The sequence below is a fragment of the Arvicanthis niloticus genome, chromosome 6, assembly GCF_011762505.2.
Source record: "Arvicanthis niloticus isolate mArvNil1 chromosome 6, mArvNil1.pat.X, whole genome shotgun sequence".
Taxonomy (NCBI): domain Eukaryota; kingdom Metazoa; phylum Chordata; class Mammalia; order Rodentia; family Muridae; genus Arvicanthis; species Arvicanthis niloticus.
The window spans coordinates 21,343,508-21,364,432 of NC_047663.1; the positions used below are offsets into that span (position 1 = coordinate 21,343,508).

The 20,925-nt window shown below is 50.2% G+C and overlaps 1 protein-coding gene across 7 annotated transcripts in view; it reads right to left on the minus strand.

The window, feature by feature from the left end:
* Positions 1-2,294: 2,294 nt before the first annotated feature.
* The window catches only part of Atp6v0a1 (ATPase H+ transporting V0 subunit a1), a 55,585-nt gene continuing 36,954 nt past the window's right edge, over positions 2,295-20,925 (minus strand). For 2 of the 7 annotated variants that reach the window (XM_076935789.1, XM_034506630.2), the window contains exons 18-23: positions 20,573-20,647; positions 17,199-17,306; positions 16,238-16,255; positions 9,849-9,966; positions 9,354-9,525; positions 2,295-3,715 (exon numbers count right to left, since the gene is read on the minus strand). In XM_076935789.1, the coding sequence (XP_076791904.1) occupies positions 3,622-3,715; positions 9,354-9,525; positions 9,849-9,966; positions 16,238-16,255; positions 17,199-17,306; positions 20,573-20,647 (585 nt within the window). In that variant the 3' untranslated portion in view covers positions 2,295-3,621. The remainder of the gene's footprint in view (positions 3,716-9,353; positions 9,526-9,848; positions 9,967-16,237; positions 16,256-17,198; positions 17,307-20,572; positions 20,648-20,925) is intronic. The other 5 variants (XM_034506625.2, XM_034506628.2, XM_034506627.2 and 2 more) reach the window with 3 other exon arrangements.

Consider the following 20,925-nt stretch of genomic DNA (forward strand, 5'->3'; position numbering starts at 1 on the left):
TATATTACAGTCTTACTCCGCTTTAGTTTGCCCTCTTTGCTGTGGTCAAAGACAGGCTCTGGCCATCTGCAGCCCCGCCTCTTGCCATTAGGGAGTCTCCCTCAGGAATGTAGTGGAGCAGACTTTTCTGTTGATTTCTGCCAGGGTGGGTATACAGCAGCAGAGGTAACTAAGACATTAACAAGTTTTCCAGGTGTGTACTTTAGCCAGGCATGGTGGGGCATGCCTATGCATCTGTGAGTTCAGAGCCAACCAGGGATAGGACAAAACTGTCTCAAGCAGGCCAGACAGGGAGGATCAATGGAGGAAGAGACCCAGTATTGATCTCTGGACTTAGTCTTCCCAAGACCAAGACTTCCCAGACTTTACTTGGAGTCTGGGAATCTAACGGGTCATTAGGCTTGTGTGAAGAGCGCTTTGATCTGCTAAGACATCGTGCCAGATTTTTTTTTTCTTATTTCGTGCCAGATTTTTAAAAACCATTTTTGACAGTGTCTCATGTAGCCCAGGTTGGCTTCAAACTCACTATGCAGCCGAGGGTGAGGATGACCTTCAATGCTACTCCTTCTAGCTTCAACTCCAAGTTTCGGGAACTATACAGGCATGGGGGGGTGGGGTGGGGGATCTACTCCTTTTCTTTCTTAAAGAAAGGGAAGGAAAGCAACCTTCCATCTTTACACAGAGCTGGTCTTCTGTGGGAGGGACACGTGGGCTGGAGAAGCAGTGAACAGATCCTGCAGCAGAGTCACCTTTGCCCAGACACACACTCCGTGGAGATGGCATCTCGGATCCTCCGCCTTCTCCAGTCTTTTGGGGGCCTTTCACCCTTTCCTTGAACCTGCCTGGGTATCAGGCTGTGACCTTTTTGCTATCTTTCTCTATCTCCAGGCGCTTGGGTTCTGACCTTCAATCACAAAAGCTTACCAGCAGTTTGAAGGCTAACATCTGTGTTTTTATCTTGTTACTCACATGGAGATTCACTGCCTAGCTCGAAGGCCACTCAAATTTTTATAGCATTAATTCTTCCATGTAGGTTTGTAATCTACTTTTAATTTTTTAATTTTTAAAATTTTAATTATTAATTTATGGTTGATAAGATATGACCTAGTTATACAGCATGTGCTGGCTTTAAACTCAGGATCCTTCTGGTCTAGGCCCTTAAATCTTGGGCTCCCAGGCCCAGGCTTGGTGTTTGAGTTTTAGTTTTGTTATGGTTAAGGAGCAATCCAAATGTGTTCTCCCTGCAGGTGGACACTCAGTTGTGTTAGTTCTAGTTAATGAAAACACAGGGGTTTTTGTTGTGTTGTTTTTGGAAACTGGGTCTCATACAGTTCAGGCTGGTCTTGAACTCCCAATCCTCCCAATCCACCCCGAGAGGGCCAGGACTACAGGCATGTAGTGTCATGCTCTGTTCTCTCTGCAGAGAATTAATTACCTTGGCCTCTTTGTCTAAACTTGGCTGACTGTAAATTAGGATTTGATCCTGGATTCTTGACTTGGCTATTCTAGTTAGGCCTCCCTATAAGCAAGGTCAGAGTTCCCTTTGGGGCTTTCATGTAAAGATGGAGTTGGGGAGCACTGCTCTAGGGGGAAGTGACCTGCTGGTTGAGAGAGAGGGGTTTAGGTAGGGTGGGCTAAGAAGATGGAATGAACAGGATGTTCCAGCCTCTCCCTGTCCTTGTGAGAAGCAGGTGTTACATTCCTGTGCCATAAACCAACCCTCTGTGTGTGTGTGTGTGTGTGTGTGTGTGTGTGTGTAGGGGCAGGGCAGAGAAAGAATGTGTATGTCTCAGAGAAGGGACGTGCCCTCCCCACCCAGTCATCTCCCTGCATAGTCTACAGGTTCTCTGGCCCTTAGCTTGCTACTTCAGCACGTCACATTCTCCAGCTGCCCTGAGGAGTCTGCCAAGCCTCTACTTACACCAAGGCCAAAGGCATTCGGGCTCAAAATAGCCAGGCCATGGAGAATGCACTTGGAGAGAGTCGGGGCGGACACCCAGGGCCCCTTCTCCAGTTGGGATACACAGGGAAAGGAAGGGAGATAACGACTGCCCAAGCCATGCAAAGTTAACTTGGCTCACAGTAGTGGGAAGGCGCCTGGGCAACTTGAGATAAGGTGCTGATTTCACAGACTCACTGCCCAGCCAGGGCTGTGGCAACTGTGGCCTCAGATCAGGAAGAAAAGCAGAAATGCTGGCAGGAAGAAGAGGGTGTGGGTACCAGACAGGCTTGGAGCTAGAGTGACAGCCCTCACCCCCCACCCCCCTCCTGTCCACACTCAAGAGACAGGCAGCTTTTGTGAGAGTCAAACACACTTTATTCCAGATAAGAATGTCTGAACAGAAGGCCTTGGGCAGGGTCCCTGCAAAGAGCTCTGCCACAGGCCTCTCTGTGAACACAGCAAAGATCATCACATAAACCGGGCACAAAAGGACAGAGGGGTTCCGGACAAGGTCACCTTGGGCCAGCCCTGCCTGGGCAAGTGGGGGGGGGGCAGCTCTCATGGGCACCAGGGTGGGGGAGGGGAGGGGCCTTGCAGATTTAGTGTTACCTCCACAGGGAAGGCAGTGAGTGAATTGGGGAGTCAGCACATGATTAGAAGGGTCTGAGATCCACAGTACAGGAGGTAGGCCGGGGCTTGGTAGGCCTGGGCAGCGTCTGTCCCCACACCTGTGCCAGCAGCCCAACTGTCACCTCTGATTAGCAAATTGTAAATGACACTGCCCTGCCCTGCCCAGGACACCACTCCTGAAACCTGGGTCAGTGTGGGGGTTGGGGAGGGAGTCTCAGTGGGCAGATCAAGGCAGGCCTGCCGGCAGAACCAGCCTTACTGACCACAGCCTCAGGACATCATGATCAGGGTGCAAAAGGGCTCAGGGAAGCACCAGGAGAGTGCCAATTTTAACTTCTGCCTTGGGGTGTAGTGTTGGGCAAGGCCCATTCACCCACAGACTGGGCAGAAGGGAATCTAAGATCCAGAAGCCCAGTGCAAGTCAGTGAGACCCCTCCCATTCCCAGATATGCTGTGCAGTACCAACAGGGCTGGGGGAGGAGGGTGTTTAGGAGGATGGTGGTTATCCTGGGACCCTTGGGGTAGCCCAGGTGGGGCCAGCCAAATTTCCTGAATACTAGTTGGAGAGGGCTAGGCAAGGGATGACAGTGGCATCTTCCTGACTGTCCCTGCTAGTGGAGTGGGATATGTTCCATAAGCAATGTCCCCATCTAGAAGGGTACAGACTGCCATCCTCCTCCAAGGTCTGACCAAGAACTCCCGGACTGAAGAGGGACCCCTTGCATCCTGAGGGCTCCGTGCCCCCATGTGGCTGTACAGGTTGGCTCACCAGCAGGGGTGGAACAGGGCTGTCTGTCTGGAGGCCAGGAGGCTAAGCTGGTGCCGTGGGAATGGATGGGTACCAGTCTGTACGTTACACACAAGGCTTGGGGTAGAGAGACCCAAGGAAGGCCAGCACTACCTAAGTGAGTCACAGAGGGGCAGGGGTTGCAGGGCAACACAAATGCACACCCAGGTATCCAGGGATCACGACCAGCAGGCAAGAGAGACAGACAATCACTGTGGAGGCGGGCAGGAGAGCTGCTCTGGGCGTGCGCCCTGCCTGGGACTCACTCATCAAACTTCCCTTCCCGAATATGCTCAAAGGAGAAGGGGAAGAACTTGAAGCCAGTCCCCATGTAGAATTTATTCTGGAATTCCACCCTGGAAAGAAGAAGAGCAAAGCTGTCATTTCACAGGGAAAATAAAAGAGGGCTGAGTGAGTATGGTGGCCCACGCTTCAGCTGTAGGGGACAGAGGCAGGGGGATCTGTGGCCAGCCAGGGTGACATAGTGAGACCCTGTCAAAAATAAAATAAAGAGGTTCAACGGCTCAGTGGTTAGAGACATGCTGCTCTTCTCAAGGACCTGAGTTCGGTTCCCAGCACCCACATGGCTGCTCACACTGCCTGTAACTCCAGCTCCTAGAGATCTGACAGGCTCTTCTGGTCTCCACACCCCCCACCCCAGACACATAAATAAAAGTGTTTTAAAAATAAAACAATAGGGGGCTGGAAAGATGGCTCAGTGGTTAAGAGCACTGACTGCTCTTCCAGAGGTCCTGAATTCAATTCCCAGCAACCACATGGTGGCTCACAACCATCTGTAATGGGATCTGATGCCCTCTTCTGGTGTGTCAGTGCACTCATGTATATAAAATAAATAAATCTTTAAAAAAATTAACATTTCAAATTTATTACGAGGGGAGGTCAGAGGTCAAGCTTCATGGACTCGGTTCTCCTCTTTCACCTTTTCTGTGTTCGGGGGTCAAACTCAGCTCGCCAGGCTTGAGTGGCTGCATCTTTCCCACAGGCCTACCTTGCCACCTCCTTAGAGTCCAGACCCAGCCTCAGCAAGCCCGAAGGAGAGGATGCCTGGGTAAGTCTGTCTGTCCTAACATCTCATTCTCTCTGTCCTCTGGTATTTGTGCTAAACACTGTAGTGGCCCAGAAAGCACAATGTGGCAGCAATAAGCTGACAAAGAAAAGTCCCACAAATCCCTTCCTGGTAGGAGCTCACCTCTCAGGGAAGCCTCCAGGTTCTGGGTAAACAACCCCCACCCCAACTCCACCACCAAGGAGAGGAGACCCAGGAGCAAATGTTGAAGGGGAGGAAACTCAGAGGAAGGAGGGGAGGCTGGGAGGGGAAATTCTTCTCAAAGCAAAAATATTCTCCAACCTCAAAAACATCTGAGAAAGAATTCTTCTCTAGAGACTAAAAGGAAAAACAGGGCCTTAACTGTCTTCCCAGGCAGCTTGCAGGCAGCCATCCCTGCTGGGCTTTGGGGCTTTTTCCTACTCAGAGAGACAGGAAAACACCAGGGCTGCCTGCCTGCCTGTTTCCTCCCGCACACTCCCCTGGACAGCAGCCCAGCAGCCAAACCACGACCAAATATGGGCAAAAACAGGCACGCGTGACTCAGAGAAAAAGCTCTGGAGCACAGCTTCCACTCGGCACCCTGTGACTCTTGCAAGAACAGACAGGGATGGGACTGTGGGACTGAGGGGACAGATGACAAAGGCTTTAAGGCCTGGAGATTAACCCAGCTCCACAGCCTGCCCCTCAGCTTTAGTTATCAACGGCAGGCAGGAGGTGGCCAGTGGTGGATCAGAGTCCCAGCTGCCCCTTCAGTTCCAGGATGCCTGCTTGAGGACACAGTGTCAGAGCTACAGGCTCTCCTGTTGTGAGAAGTGGGGAGAAGCTGCAGAACTGACTCTATGGTGCCCCGCCCCCACATTCTGCAGGGGCAGGGCCCAAGGCCTGGGGGGGGGGGGGGGAAATGGAGCCCTGCGCTAACATCAGCTACAGTGTTCCAGGGCCAGAGCCACCACTGCAGTGCTGGCTTCTAAGTCCTTCTTAAGTCCTAGCTGGCTCTGGGGGAGGGCAGCTAGCCTCCTGTTTGCTCTCGCTCCCACTGGGTTTGAGTAGGTCTCATTCACAGGTAGGGGTATTTGCAAACAACTGAACAAAAGATGTGCACCTCTCTTTAGTCCACACTGTTTGGCCCAAGAGTGCCCTCACGGGTCTCAGCTCCCTGGCTGTTCGATCCCAAAGTCAGACAATTCTAATTTCCGAACAGGGCAAACAGAACCTGAGTTTTCCTTGGAGGATCAAGGGCTCCCAGCCTGTTCAGCAAAAGGCCTGCTTGCCTGTTTGGCTTGAGCCATAAAAGCTCTGCTGTGTGGACCGATGGACAAGGTCCCGCTGGGGCAAGCCTTCCCACCAGCAGGAGCTCAGGGCAGTCCTAACCAGGAACATCTTGGATCTTTTAAGATTTCTGTTGTTTCCACAGTGTTTTATGACACACACACACACACACACACACACACACACACACACACACACACACACACGGCCAGTATCTTGGGGTTATCTAGAGGTCAAATCTGACTTTTCCTCCCACCCAGGGTCCTCACCTCAAGCTCCAAGTACAGAGATGGAAAACAATTTCCCTCTGGCCCCACCCTTTCCCCCCCAGCCAGGGAAATGAGTGCTTCCTGAGAAGGAACAGACCCAAAGTTGCTTTGTGGGGTGAGAGGTGCCGACTCCGGCAAGCTCTTGTGCTGTTCAGTTCTGCTGAAATGAACCTACAACTCAAGAGTATCAGGAGGGCAAACGGGCTTCTCTGTCACCCCTGCCAGCTTCAGCTCCTGGCAAAGGCCATCCAGTAAGCCATGGGGGGCGGGGACGGGGCTGAGGGAGCAGATACGAGTGCTCCTGCCATGGTCCATTCTTTTCAGGGCTGGGCGAAGGAGAAAGGGGTTGTGGGGCCCAACCCTTCCTGGTGTGGTGTGATGGAGGGAGGCAGCTTTGGAAGAGGCCTGGATCGGCTGCTTCTTGGCTCTGCCTCCACGATTCACATCATCTGATGCCTTGGACATCAGACAGCGCCATCAGCCTGGAACTACTTTCCCAGGGTTTTTTATTTCAGCACCACACCGTTCCTCAGGCTGCTCCTTGGTTCTGTTTCATCAACTAGCATGAACACTGATGGACCCTTGCCCTGTGACAACAGTTTTATGTATCATCTTGATGGCTGGTTACAACCAGATCCCTGCTTCCTGTCTAATTATGGTGGGCATGATTACCAGGCATACTTTCCGTGATAGGTGGGAAGAGATACAACCCAGGAGAAAGAAACTATATTTTCAAATGTCACTGACCTTACAACCTTCACAAATCTCAGACTAGTGGTTTGTGTTATCAAATCAAATCAAATCAAATCAAAATCAAATGTTTTTCTTCTCAATCCCACCAAAGAAACTCAGAACTTGCGTGTCAGGGAAATGGCAGGGATGCTGTGAGGGGCGTGGAGACACTTGTGTCTGGTGCCAGGAATCAGCGGCACTACCCCTGTTTCTCGGCTGTCCCTCTCTCACCAAAAGGCTATTGCTCAGCTCCTTCCAGGTCTTGGCATACTTCTGCATTTGGCCAATAGAGGGCGCTCAAGCACCAATTAAACTTGGTGCCACGTCTCAGCAGCCATTCATCCCTCCAAAGCCAGGGTTTCGAAACCAGTGTAGGAAGCTTCCTCTGATTCTCCTCTTTACTCAGTACTCACACTAGCATACAGACAAATAATGTGAGACATGTATTCAAGCTGGTGCTTGCAGACTGCATAAGGGCATTCAGATGGCGGCCCCGCCTCCTTCAGGGTCTCCCCATCCTCTAACCAGCCTAAGAAGTCTGTTTATGGGGCATGCAGCCAGGTCTGCCATGTGGCTACTGTCTTCTGTCACCACATGAGACAAAGTCACGCTCAGAGAGCTCAGGGTCTGCCACCAGTGAGGTTGGAGCCTACTTCACACCACCCTACTTCTTCACACCACCCTACTTCTCCATGTTCCTTTAGGAGAGTAGAGGAAGACACATGGTCACTTAAAGGTCAAAGGTAAGCCTGTAATCATGGGGGATCTCGCAATAAAACATAGCATCCCAAACTGCCTCAGCTCCTGACAAAAGTGAGACCCACGGCCAGGCAACCTCCTCACGACAAGGCGCTGCTACCTTGTTGATCTGCCTGATGGTTCTGATCCAACCTTCATGGCTCCTCACCGTGCCCAGAGTGGGAGGCAACCAGGCTTTAACACAGGCTGGAATTAAGGAGAGGTAGGTGCTCTTCTCTTACATCTAGAGCTCAGGAGACACAGATGTGAACATGAAGCAAGGGGGCCAAAAGGAGGAGACCTAGTGAGTCACGGGGCAGGGGGGCTGGGTGCATGGACACTCCCTTGTGGGAGCGGCTGAGGAGGTAAGCTGGCTGATACACTGAAGAGAGGGTGCCAAGCCAGCAGCTGAAAGCACGAAGCACTCCCAACCTCCCGGGCTTACAGTAAACAAACCACTGGGTGCAGAGGAGCCAGGGGGAGAGGGCCAGCTCCAGAGAGCAGCTTCTGCTGACGCAGCACAGGCCTTCTAAAGCAGCTATGGGGGGAGGACTACAACCCACCCGTAACCTGCCTCAAGTCTCCCCACAGCTTGAATAGCCAGGTGCAGGATCTTAAACTTGCAAGCAGCCAGGGGAGAACAATGAGGGCCCGAGGTCACCCACACCACCATCACCTCAGCCAGAGCTTTCTGAGTTTGTGACCCCTTCACAGTGTGGGGTCACCTAGAGCTTCCCAGGATTCTGGGATTAACCCTTCCCTGAAATGGGGACACAACATAAAGAAGTATAGATGGAGTCCCAAAGAGACAGAGGCTTCCTGGCCATTAGGAAATTACAGTTCAGGCACATTTACTAAATTGTCATAAAAAATTATTCACTGTTTATCTGAAACTCTAACTGAACACCCTGTAGTGTTAAAGAATTCTTACATTACAGTTACTTGTCATGTGTGTGTGTGTGTCTGGGGGGTCTAAGTGTGCACATCTGGAGGTCAGAGGACAACTTGCAAAGGTTGGCTCTCTCCTTCTACCATGTGGTTCTAAGAGATTGAACTCAGGTCGGCAGGCTTGATAGCAAATGCTTTACCCCACTGTGCCACGTTGCTAGACTTCTCTTGTATTCGCAGTTGCTAGGCCTAGAAACTCTCATCTGAAGTCACAGTCGCAGCCCAGCCCCTAGCTCCTCTATTCCACAGCCATTTCTTTATATAGAGTCCCTAAGGGTCAGTCACACAGTACATTAGAGAACAAACACCATGCCCCTACACACACACACAAGCACACACGCGCACACGCACAGACACACGCGGACACACCTTTGGAAAAGCTGCTTTAGTGTACCTAGCATCCCACCAAGGCAGCACTGGCATAGCGGTCCAGTAAAGGGACAGTTGGGATAGAGTATGCTCTACAAGTTCCTGGATGGGGTCCAGTCTAGTGCTCTAAAGACCGGCCTCACAGGCCAGAACAAAACAGAAACAGCCTCACACAAAACGAACTGCCAGCCATGCACGGTAGTTCTTGCCTATAATCCTAACACTTGGGAAGTTGAAGCAGAAGAATAGTGAGAGTTCAAGACCAGCCTAGCTATATAGTAAGTCCCTGTTTAAACAAACAAACAAACAAACAAACAAACAACAGCAAGACCTGTTACCACAACTCCCCCTCCACTTTAAAAGCACAACCAGAAGCACTGAGGAATACTGATGCAAAGGGTGGGAGCCTTTCCTGGAAGCCATAAGCCAAGCTGGGCTTTCCTGTGGCCCTTTTCTCAGGGTTCTGTGCCAGGGAAGGTGGGGGAAGGGCACTGCAGTGAGAACTGGAGAAGGGACAGACTTCTGGTGCTAAGCAAGAGGACGGTCTACTCTTTGTGAGCCAAGGTGTGGCCTGCCCCACCCCCGGCCCTGGCCACTCACCAGTGTAGCCGCAGCGCGTGGAGGAAGGCTGAGAGGCCCTCCATGATCAGCAGGATGGCCACGGTCAGCGTGGCAAAGGCGGCGAAGATGAAAAACAGCCCTAGACCCCCTGCCAAACTCCCGACATGCAGGCCGATGTGGATCACCATGGTCCAAAGTACTTCAGAGAGTTCTAGGGTCGGGAGAGACACAAGGTGCAATTGGGTTTTGCAAAAGGGCAGGGATGTAGGTCTTGCAGTTTGCTCTTCCACCATTTCTGTGGTGAGTTCCTTGTATCCCTGGCCGCTTTGGGCCGGGTCACTACAGACAGCTAGCTATCCCGAGTCCATGACACACTTTATCTACACTCGTTCTTGGAGACAGGAGCTGGATGGATTCCAGAACCTTCATGTATCTCCGTGCTGAGGGAGCCCCACCACTCTAAGGGAGTTTCCAGGGAAGGAGGGCTAGAGAGAGAGAGAGAGAGAGAGAGAGAGAGAGAGAGAACACACTCACGTGCATGGGCCAGGCTGAGGGCCCAGAGCCGCAGGTACGATGCAGTGTTGGAGATGCAGCCCAAGCAGAACTCAATGGTATGGATGGCCTGGTGGACCATGGTGTCAGCAAAGTCAAACTGGCATGGGAGGAAACCACAGAGATGATCAGGTGAGGAGGGGAGTACGCAGGAACTGAGTGGTCCCGGAGCCCATGCCAGGGCAGGGATTACACTTCTCATAGCTGACCTCTCACCGGTAGAGGGGCTGAGTACTGGTGTTGCTTGAGTGGTGATTTCAGCAATGACTTCCCCAGAAATCCTTCCTGGCCTGGCTTCCAACTGGGGCACCCTAATACCTATCAACACGCTACACTGTATCTTTTTTTTACTTTATTTAAAGACAGAATTTCATTATGTAGTTTCAGGCTGATCTTGAACTTGGAACCCTACCTCCTTGGCCTCCCTTGTACTGGTTTCACAGTGTGGGTCACTGCATCAGGCAATGTCTATCTTTTGGTTTGGTTTTCGAGACAGGGTTTCTCTGTGTAGCCCTGACTGTCCTGGAACCCTGGAACTCACTGTGTAGACCAGGCTGGCCTGGAAATGGGATTAAAGGTGTGCACCACCACCATCCAGCTGCCTATCTTTGTGTGTGTGTGTGTGTGTGTGTGTGTGTGTGTGTGTGTGTGTGTGTGTGTGTAAGATTGTACCTGCAAGTAGGTGCATATGCAGTGTCCTTGGGGTCTAGAAAATGGAGTTGGCTCTCTGAAAATGGAGTTTCAAGTAGTTCTGAACCACTATGTTGGTGCTGGGAACGAACCTAGGTCTTCTGGAAGAACAGCAATCTCTCCAGCTTCAATGTGTATCTTTTCTTTCATACAGGGTCTCACTATATAGTCCTGGTTAGTCTGGAACTCACCTTGTGGATCAGGCTGGCTTCAAACTCAGAGATCTGCCTGCCTCTGACTCCCAAGCACTGGCTTTAGTGGTGTGTGCCACCATGCTCATCACATTCACTGTCTATCTTTTTTTTTTCCCCAAAGACTTATCTTCCTCATGTATGTCTGGGCACCATGTGTATGCAGTACCTGCAGAGGCCAGCAGAAGGCACCAGAACCTCTGGAATCGGAATTAAGAGACTGTGAGCATCTATGCAGGGTGCTGGGAATTGAACCATGGTTCTCTGGAACAGCAGCCAATGCTCTTGACCACTGAACTATCTCTCCAGGTCCACACTGTATAACTGGACAGTGACAGGAGGGTTGTTTTTTCAAGACATGGTTTGGGTAGCTCTGGCTGTTCTGTAGACTCACTCTGTAGACCGGGCTGGCTTTGAACTCAGAGTTCCATTGGCCCATAAAGGTGTGAGCCACCACTTCCACTATATTGTACATCTTTTTTATATTTTTAATTTTTTTTTTTTCCAGACAGGGTTTCTCTGTATAGCACTGGCTGTACTGGAATTTACTATGTAGACCAGGCTGGCCTTGATCTCACAGAGATCTGCTTGCCTCTGCTTCCTGAGTGCTGGAATTAAAGGAGTGTGCCACCACCACCTGGCCACACTGTCTTCAACAATTTTTTCTCTCCCTGGTGGGCTCTGATCTCCACAGTGGGGCATTCTGAGTCAAAAAAAAAAAAAAAAAAAAAAAAAAAAACCCACTTGTGTTATTATTTTTCCTGTTGCTAGGATTAAATACCCTGACAAAAGCAACTTAGGGGAGACAGGGTTATTTGGCTCACAGTTCAGAGTACAGTCATCATGGTGAGAACTCAAAGCAGCAGGCGCTTACAACAACTGGTGATGTCACATCCACAGCCAAGAAGCAGAGTGCACTGAGTGAGTGCATGTCTGTCTGCTTTCCCCCACTTCAGTGCAGGGCCCATGCCCAGGAATGGTGCCACCTGGTTTGTTTGGTTTTTTTTTTGTTTTTTTGTTTTTTCGAGACAGGGTTTCTCTGTGTAGCCCTGGCTATCCTGGAGCTCACCCTGTAGACCAGGCTGGCCTCGAACTCAGAAATCTGCCTGCCTCTGCCTCCCAAGTGCTGGGATGTGGGTGGTGTGTGCGCCACCACCGCCCGGCGTTGCCACTTGTTTTTAACCCTATCTTCTCACCTCTGTTAACTGAACTGCAATAACCCTCTCAGAGGCGTGACCCGAACAGGTGACTCCGGATGTTGTCAAGCTGACAATTAACATTAACCGTCCCATGTACTGCATTCATCCTAGAGACCGTAGGGCCCTGCCAGTAGCCTGGCCCTATTGATTCCCACCTTACAGCAGAGCTCTGGGCATACTCTGCTTGAACTATGGCAAGGGCAGACAGGTAACTCCCAGGCAGGAAGCCACTGCACACCGAGCTCCGCAAGCCTCCTTACTTCTTCCTCCCAGTCTTCTGAGATCTAGACGACTTCCTTTTGACTTCTGAGAAGATCACCAGGAGAAATTTTTGCCAAAAGTACACAACTTTCCCACATGAAGAGCTAGTTGGGAAATACTATAGGTGTGGCTGGCCTGGTGGCTCACTGGCTTGGTGGCTCATGTTGTAATCCCAGCACTGAGGAGGCTGAGGTGGGGGGACTGTGAAGTTGAGGAAAACCTGGACAACATAGTAAGATTATGTCTGTAAAAAACAGTAACCAAACAAGTGTGTTGGGGAGCCAGGGTACAGCTAGCTCAGCTGGGACACTTGCCTGGCCTGGGTTCCATCTGACTTTGTGTATTACATAAAGGGAGTGGGCACGGGGGAGAGCTCAGGCTCTCGGAGTTCTTTAGAGTTTTTAGGAGCAGTTTTCTGAACTTGTATGTTCTAGAAGGCTTGGGTGAAGAAATCAAAAAGTCCACCACAGATCAAGTCATACTTTTCTTTCTCTTGGAGAGCAGCACGGCATGTTCTCAGCCTCCGGGCTCCTGAGGCTTGGTCAGCCTTCCCTGTCTTTATGTCAGGGCCTGTCATATGCCATAGTTTCTATATGTAAGGGTAGGGCCAGTAGGAAAGGAGCTACTTCCAGCAAGCTACCTTGGGGAATGCCTCATGTCTAACCCTGTGAATTTCTGGACTTCTCTGTCTTCAGGCCTCTTACTCTGAAAATGAGTGGCCCTTGTTACCCTGAGCTACCCCAGCCCAGCAATGCAGAACCCTTTCCTAGGCAGGCTGGCTGCATGAGCTAATGCAGAAGAACGCCTGGACCTCTAAGGAGACCCAGTCTTCTTTTCCTGGGCTCAGTAAAAGGATGGTGGTTTCAGTGTTTTCACTTCATTCAGCCCAATTTTCTCTCATTAAAAAAGGAGAACCATGGTCAGGGTATACTGTGTGAGGAAAAAAAAGTATTTTCAATAAAAGGAAAAAGTGAAATAAAGGAGACCCAGGTATAGTTGTGGACACTTGTGATGCCAGCACTTGAAACGCAGACGCAGGAAGGTGAAGAGTCAAGGCCATCCTTGGCTATGTAGTGAGTTCTAGGCTATCCAGGGCTACAGGAGACACTGTCTCCATGTCTATCCCAGAGGGAAGGAAAGAAGGGGAAAACTTTCACTTTTAGGCAATAACTTTGCTTTTTCTTTTCTTTCCTTCTCAGCTTCCTGGGAATGTTTTCTCAGGAGGGATAAGAATTAAGGGGGAAATGTATTCTTGCATTTGGAAGGAGTTGTCCTTCGCCTAACACAAGCATTTCTCTGTGACAGCAAGTCCCTCTCTGGTCTCCATCCATGCTCTCCCCCAGCTTCTCTCTGGCCTGTTTGTTCTACGCCCTGGCTCTCACCCTTTATCCTCCAGATGGCTTTTCTAAGGGAGGTAGCGACACCGTCTCCCAGCGGCTACATCTGACAGTTACTGTGCCCCTGGCTGCACTCTGTGGCACCTGTCACTGTGGTCACACCCCCCCCCCCAAGAGATGCTTGTTGCCTCCTGGCCTTCCTCCTTCCTGTGCATCGTGTCCTTCCATGGGGCCATGGCCTCGCCCTAAGTCTTTTCTGTAGGACTGACATAGCCACACGGGGGAACCCCAGGAGTAATTCATTCTCAAGCAAACATTTCCACCCCTGTGATGCCCACCCTTGGCTAGCTATGCTGTCTCGGGATGTGCCACAGGTCTCCAGACTCAATATCACCGATTGAAACACAGCAGTCTGTCCTCTGGTCCCACCAAGATGATACTTGCTATTCCATAGCCAAGTCAGGGCCTTCCCTTCCACCCCTCCTCCTCAACATGAGTGACTTAATTCACTTTAAGCTATCCAGTCCTTTACTACATCACATCACACTATAGGATGTCCTTGCCTCAGGATGTGTCCCTCCCCCCCCCCCCCCCCCCCCACTGTACTCTACAGCTCTGCCCACGGGTTTCAGCAGCAGGGCCTGCATTCCTCAGCTTCACTACTCTGAGCTCCTTGTTGCCAAAATAAGACAACTTCTGTCACTCTCTGCCAGCCCCTCCTCCTACGAGTCCCCAGCTCCCATATTAAAGCTGGACCAATCCTGAGCATGAGCTGAGCCTGTAGGCCTGCATCTTTTTTAATACTGTAGATGGTGGTGGGTCTGCCCCTCTTCCTCTCTCCCTGCCTCCAGACACTCCTGCTCAGCCCAGAAGGAACCAAAGGGAATCCTTTCCTGCTCTCTCTCTCTAATTCCCCCAGTGCCTGCCAGTCGCTCTTCTGTGCTCCCAAAGCATCCTGGGCACACATCCATCATGGTGTCTGTCAACAGACCAGGTCCCTACCTTGTCTGGACGGTCTCTCCATTTCTATCGCACCACACAGTGCTTGACACACTGAGGGTGCGTGACTGGCAGATGGGTGGGTGAGCGTGGTGAGTTGACACACTGAGGGTACGTGACTGGCAGAGGGGTGGGTGAGCGTGGTGAGTTGGTGAAAGCAGGAGGTGAGAAGACACAGTGGGGAAGGAGCCACTGACCCTTGTTGAATGGTTACAGCCTTCAAAGATTCCCAGATATCAACTAGTCTAGCTCTGGTTTGGGCCTGGATTGAGTGCCCCTAGGGTGAGGGCACAGTCGCCCTGCCTGGAACAAACACGGGTATACACCCAAGTGATGTGAGGAGTTATAAAGGTTCGCTGCACTGTTTCTCAGGACTCTTTTTGAAATCATTACAAAAAATAACAGTTTTCTAATTTTGGCTGTGGGGAATCAATGCCGGAAAAAGGCAAAGTTATAACCATGGCAGAAGCCAGGAAAAAGCAACTTCCTTAGTGTGTTTGGGGCCAGAGAATGGGAAGACTGCACCGGAGCCCCATCTTCTGGATTGTCCAACTCCCAGGGACATGGCTATCTGGGACACTGGCAGATAGCTGACTCCATAAGGTAGACACTTGGAAAGCAGTGTTGCTGGAGGTGGTGATGCAGGTTGAGGGGCCAGGCTCCTCAGCAACATGGAGTCCCATCCCCCCCATCCCCTTCAGCCATGTCAGGCAGCTTAGCCAGCAACTCTGCACAGACACCTGGTCCAGGAGCAAAGGTTGTTGATGCAGGCAAGGAAAGTCTCTCCAGCCATCAGGGAGACCAAACACTGCCTGTTTTGACACAGAACAGCAAAGGTTTTCCTGCAGTCATGCATTGTCCCTTGGAGAGACCAGGAGAGGGAAGGGAACAGTTCACAGGTACAGGTATGTCAGAGAGAAGTTTAGGGGAAAGATGCAAACAGTGCAGAAAGGTCATTTAAAACCTATCTCAAAACGTGAGTGTTGGTAAGTGAATTGCTGCTGAGCTACGAGGCCTGGTACTCTAGACATGGCCTGAGCACTTAGCATCCTTTCCGTTCTGTTTCTTCTTCATGGACTGAACATAGAAGGCCTTTCATACAGATGGGTTTCTTTTCCCTGCATGTACCTGAGAGGCAGAGCTCATTTGGAAGGCTGTTCACTTCTCAACCAGGTCATGTGGAGCTAGGACTGACTCCAAGCAAGGGTCCTGTGGCCCTAAGCTGAAGTACCACCAAGCTGATGGAGGCAGCAGGAGAGGCTGCATCTCAGACGGGAGGAAGGGTAAGCTTTGCTTGCAAGCACTCAGAGGAGCAGGGTGGGAACCACTACCCCGGTGGCAGAGCAACCAACACATTACAGGAGAGGAAGGTGGAGGAGACTCCTGAGACTTAACCCCGGAGGCAGTGACTTCAAGAATGCCTGTATAGACATTACTTGCAGCTCCTTCCAAGCCAGTTTCAGAGGTATTAGATCAGCAGTCAACAACACAAGGACAGAGGTGACCAACACGGATGCAGTTAATGGAGATGAGTTGGTTTCGGAATGCAGGCTCACAAATTGGTTAGACATGGCCAGTGAGATGCGGGATGCACGGCGTCATGTGTGTGGCCCCAGGGTGCAGAGGGGTGGACAGAGTGAGCACAAGGATGGGAAGAGAGAAGCCCCAGATAGACATGAAGGCTCGAGTCTTACCACTTCGTCCTCGGTAGGCTTGAAAACACAAATTCACACTTAGTGGGAAGCCGTGCCACACACAAGGTCACAAGCTATAAGCATTTCTGACTATTTGGGGGGAGGATGGTTAACGGGGATAGTGTGTCAAAGGCACTCTTCCTTAGCATACACATAAAAGGAAATCACAGAATTAAGATATGGATTTTTTTAAAGGCACCCCAACTCTTGCAATTAAAAAAAAAAAAAAAAACCCACACATTAAAAAAACCAAAATTATAGTTAGAGTGGCTAGACCAAAAACAGCCTAGGTCCCTTGCTCGCTGCTATTTTATTTGCTTAAAATATATTTATATATTGAATAGGTGAGAGTTACTAGTTCAGTTTGCAGGCATTACACCACGAATGCTCGAGCAAGGAGAATGAATTTTAAATAGCTGAAACTGGAAGTAGGGTCAAAAAGAAAAGCTAGCCTGGCCTGGTTCCTCTCAATCTAAAAAGAAGACAGATAGCAAAATTTAAAAGCTCTTGAAAAACAAACAAAAACCCCTGGATCAAGAACACATGGATGGGGCAGGCTCAAAAAGAAGCACTGAATACAGCTAGCTGCGAGGCAGTGTGGCTGCGGGCTCTTGGGATCGGAGGATGAAGAAGCTATCCTGAAGACTCCCATGCTTCTGGTTACCAAGAGGTGAGATGCTAGGCGCTGCCTGGGTGGAGAGCAGTTAGCAACCGAGGTCACATGCAGTGCACCACAGACCCGAGGAACTCAAGAAGAGCAGAGCAGAGCAAAGCTGTGTGGGCTCTGTGGCCACAGATTAGAGCAGGCCCCACAGGGCAAGCCGTGGCATCCTAAAAAGGCCTGACAGTGGCCTATCATTAGTAGTTTTATTTTTCAAGTTGATGATTGAGTAAGCCTTGTAGAAAACAAGACTAGACCTGCCCAAGGTAAGGAGAGGAAGCCCACGCCACCGGCTCTTACCTCTTCTGCGTCCTCTGAATGGGTGGAGAGCTGGTCATGCTGAATAATTTCAGCATCCTCCTCTGTCGGTCCGTTGCCCACCCTGATCCCACCAAAGTTGAGAGTTCCCTACACAGACGAACAGAAAGAGCAGTATTTGCCTGGGCTTTAATGTGGCACTCTGTGAGGTGGGGAAGGGCGATGGTTAGTACATACGATCCTCAGAAAGGCATACATCCTATCAACAGAAGCAACGGCCACCAAAGGGACAAGCTATGTAAAAACAAGTAACTCTCCCACCCCAGCCACCACCACCACTCTGGACCCCACAAATGACAGCCTGCCTTTTACCACCTCCTCTGGTGACACCAAGACAAAGCAACCTTGCCTTGGTTAATACTAACAGAGTTCTGTGTGAGTGAGAAGCTCAACATGAACACTCCCTCACAGTGAGCACAGCAATCTGTAAAGTCTGAGAGGGCCCAAGCATTGCTGAAACTGAAGATGAGACTTTCCGAGTGCGGTGTGGGGGTAGGGAGGGCAGTGGGTGACACGATGACTATACCCTGCTCTGACAGACTTTCAACAGGAGCTCAAGGGTTCCAGCAACATCCACCAGAAATATATCAGGCCTGTCTAGGAACAAAGAGATTCCCAAGGTCTTGGAAGAAAAAACAAAACATCACAACATCCTAACAGACATTCATTTGTGACTAAAGAATTCTGAGTTTTAAAAACCGTAAAGTAAGGAAGAGACCCCTTTTCATCAGAGGGTTCTGGCAGAGTGAAAGGGACTTAGGAAGCAGTCCCTGGACCACTTCCTATGGGTTCTCTCAACACAAAGCTGGAGGACTGCCTCCCTGCAGTGTGGCTGCTCCAGTAAGCTTGAACAACGTGGAAGTAGGGCTGGGAACATCCCTGGGCTCCCCTCCCGAGGTTCAACTTTTGGGGACCTCTTTTACTACGACTCACTGGCCAGTTCAGACCCCAGGGTTTATGTGGTAGATTCTCCTTTTCTTGTAGCAGCAGTCCTACAAGGCTCATAGAAAAGGACACAGGAGGAACTCTATGGAAGCTGCCTTGTTGTTGTTATTGTTGTTTTTTGAGACAGGGTTTTTCTGTGTAGCCCTGGCTGTCCTTGAACTCAGATCTGCCTGCCTCTGCTCGGGACTAAGGCATGTGCTACTACACCCAGCTGGAAGCTACACTCTCAATAGATTCTCATATGCTATCCCCAGAAAGTATAGACTCAGTATGTCTGGGGAAGGGTGCAGGAAAGCACCGCTGAGAAATGATACACTCACTGTGATGGGTACACCAAAATACAAAACGCACTGACCCTTGGAGATTCAACAGTCCCAATGCCAAGACATCTACATCTACAAAATCCAGTAGGACACATATGCATGAGGATACTCTCTGCATCATTGTTTATAATAGCAAAAAACTGGAACAATTACCGTACGCATCTTCAATAGTGATCGTGGCATATCCAGCGGATTCTAGGCAATGTTAGGTACCATAAAAAGACTGGCAACCTCTAAGAAAACAACTCTATTGAGAAACACTGAGAGGCAGAAGATTGCGTCAGTTTAAAACAGGTCCTGAGACATCTCTCTCCTTCTAGGTGTACACATATGTTTACACATGTCTCCACAGACGACAGACATGTGCTAAACGCAAAGCCTCCACCTGATAGCAATGCCCTGGAGCACTGAGGCTTCTTAGTTAGTACAAGAGTTCTCCAGCCAAAATGTACCTATTGCTTGCTTGCTTTCTCTCCCTCCCCTTCTCCCTGTTCAGTCGGGGTCATGCATGGAATTATGGGCCACTTTGCTTTTTTTTTTTTTTTTCTTCCTCTTATCTGCTTTAATACCGATGCTCAAAGCTTACTAGGTGATTCAGATCTGGGAAGCACTAAGCACTTCCAGGTCAGGCTCAAATGATCCCTGGGAATCACTAAGCACTTCCAGGTCAGGCTCATGACGCCTAACTACCTTTAAAGGAGGGCTCTAAGCATTATAAAGGGCACAGGGGAGGTGCCATTGTATCTTGGCCTGGGTTATACAGGGTAGAGGAAGAAAGCTTCCAAATTCAAAATTCCAAAGCAGAGTCCATTTCCCTAAAATCTCCCTAGCCAGCAGAAGAGGTGAGAACAGGTTAGACCTCCCAGGCAGACTCTAATGAGTTCCCTGCAGGCTCAGGGAACAAGAGTTACAGGAAAGAGATGAGAGACATTAGCAAAGGCAGGAAGGAAATGCTGAGCTGTGACAACGCCTCTTACAAGGACAACCGAGGAGACAGAAGCAGGGCAGGAGCAGATGTGTGCTCACAGCCTCGGCCCCTGGGCTCAAGGGTTCAGGGTCCTTCTTGGAGTGTGGTCATCCTGACGCTGTTGGGCTGCTCTCCATAGATTCAGCTACAGATCAGTGGCTAAGCAGACACCGCGAGTGTGAGAGCCTCCAGACAAGGAGGGTTACTATGGAGCTCAGTGTGGAAGATGAAGCCACACTTAAAGGCATCAAGAGCAATGCCGAGCAAACGAGAAAATGATGTGGAAAGAAAATCAATGCTGGGCAGTAAGATTCTCAACTTGGAAATAATTTCACATGGCAAGATTGAAGTTTCATCTGGCATAAACATGCATTGTTTCCCTTAAAGCAGTGCATGCTAACAGAACAATCCTGACCAGCGAGACTGAAAATCTCCGATGTTGGGCTGCACAGACACAGTGCTTTCTAAGATTCTGCTGAAATGATGTCAAATGTCTGACATTTGAAGTGCTGTCACTGAACTGTAAGTTAGTATAGAAGAAGGGAAGGTCTAGACAGATGGCTCTGGTGGCTGACAGATGTGCAGCATGCAGGGGGGCTCAGGAAAACAGCTGAGCACACAAGGCCTTCTGTGACCTTCTCTGAAGAAGGCAAGTCATGACTGAACCCCCTAAAACAAGGACAAGTATCCCTTAAAGAAGGGCTTGCAAGTACAGAGAAGAGACATCAATGAAAGAGTTCGAGCCCTGCTTGTCTCCATGCTGAAAACCCACCCCACACGTGGTCACAGGATACAGACAAAAACATGGATGAGCCCAAAAGGTGCTGTCTTGAAATAAGATGATAGGACTCGAAGAGGGGATACAGCGGCCACTTGGCTCCAGAAGGTAGGACTGTACTTACACATCCAAACAGAAACTTAGTAGGCCAATGGTAAAGATGATACCTGATCTATTCCCAAGAGGTAGACGGCTCCTCTGTCATGGTCTCAGTGAGCAACAAGGCCACCCTTCTTGATAGCACATGTCCCACACTCTCAAAAGCATTAAAAAAGAATTCAGCTGCACTGTCTGCCACCTCTTTAAACAAACATTTTTGCTTTGCCGGAGTTAAGTGACTCACTGTTGCAGCCGGTGCTGCCTCTAGTCCCTGTTGGCTCGGGGTTGGTGTGACTGGGGCCTCCACGGGTTGCCCTTCCTGATAGTGAATGGGAGAAAAGAAGAGAGAAGAGAACGAGAGAGGGATGGGGAGGGGGAGGAGAGACGAATGGAGGGCACATGAAAGGATGAAGATGGTCAGAAAAGGGAGAAGGAGGGTCTTGTAACTCAGCTGCTCTCCAACGGAGGGATCATCTCACAGCCATGGGGATCATGCAACAAGATCTCTTGGGTTTTCCCGGGCAATGCAGGAAGTAAGCATTATTGGATAGCCAGAAATTACACGCAGTCTGGAACATTTGGCAAGCTTAACTTTGT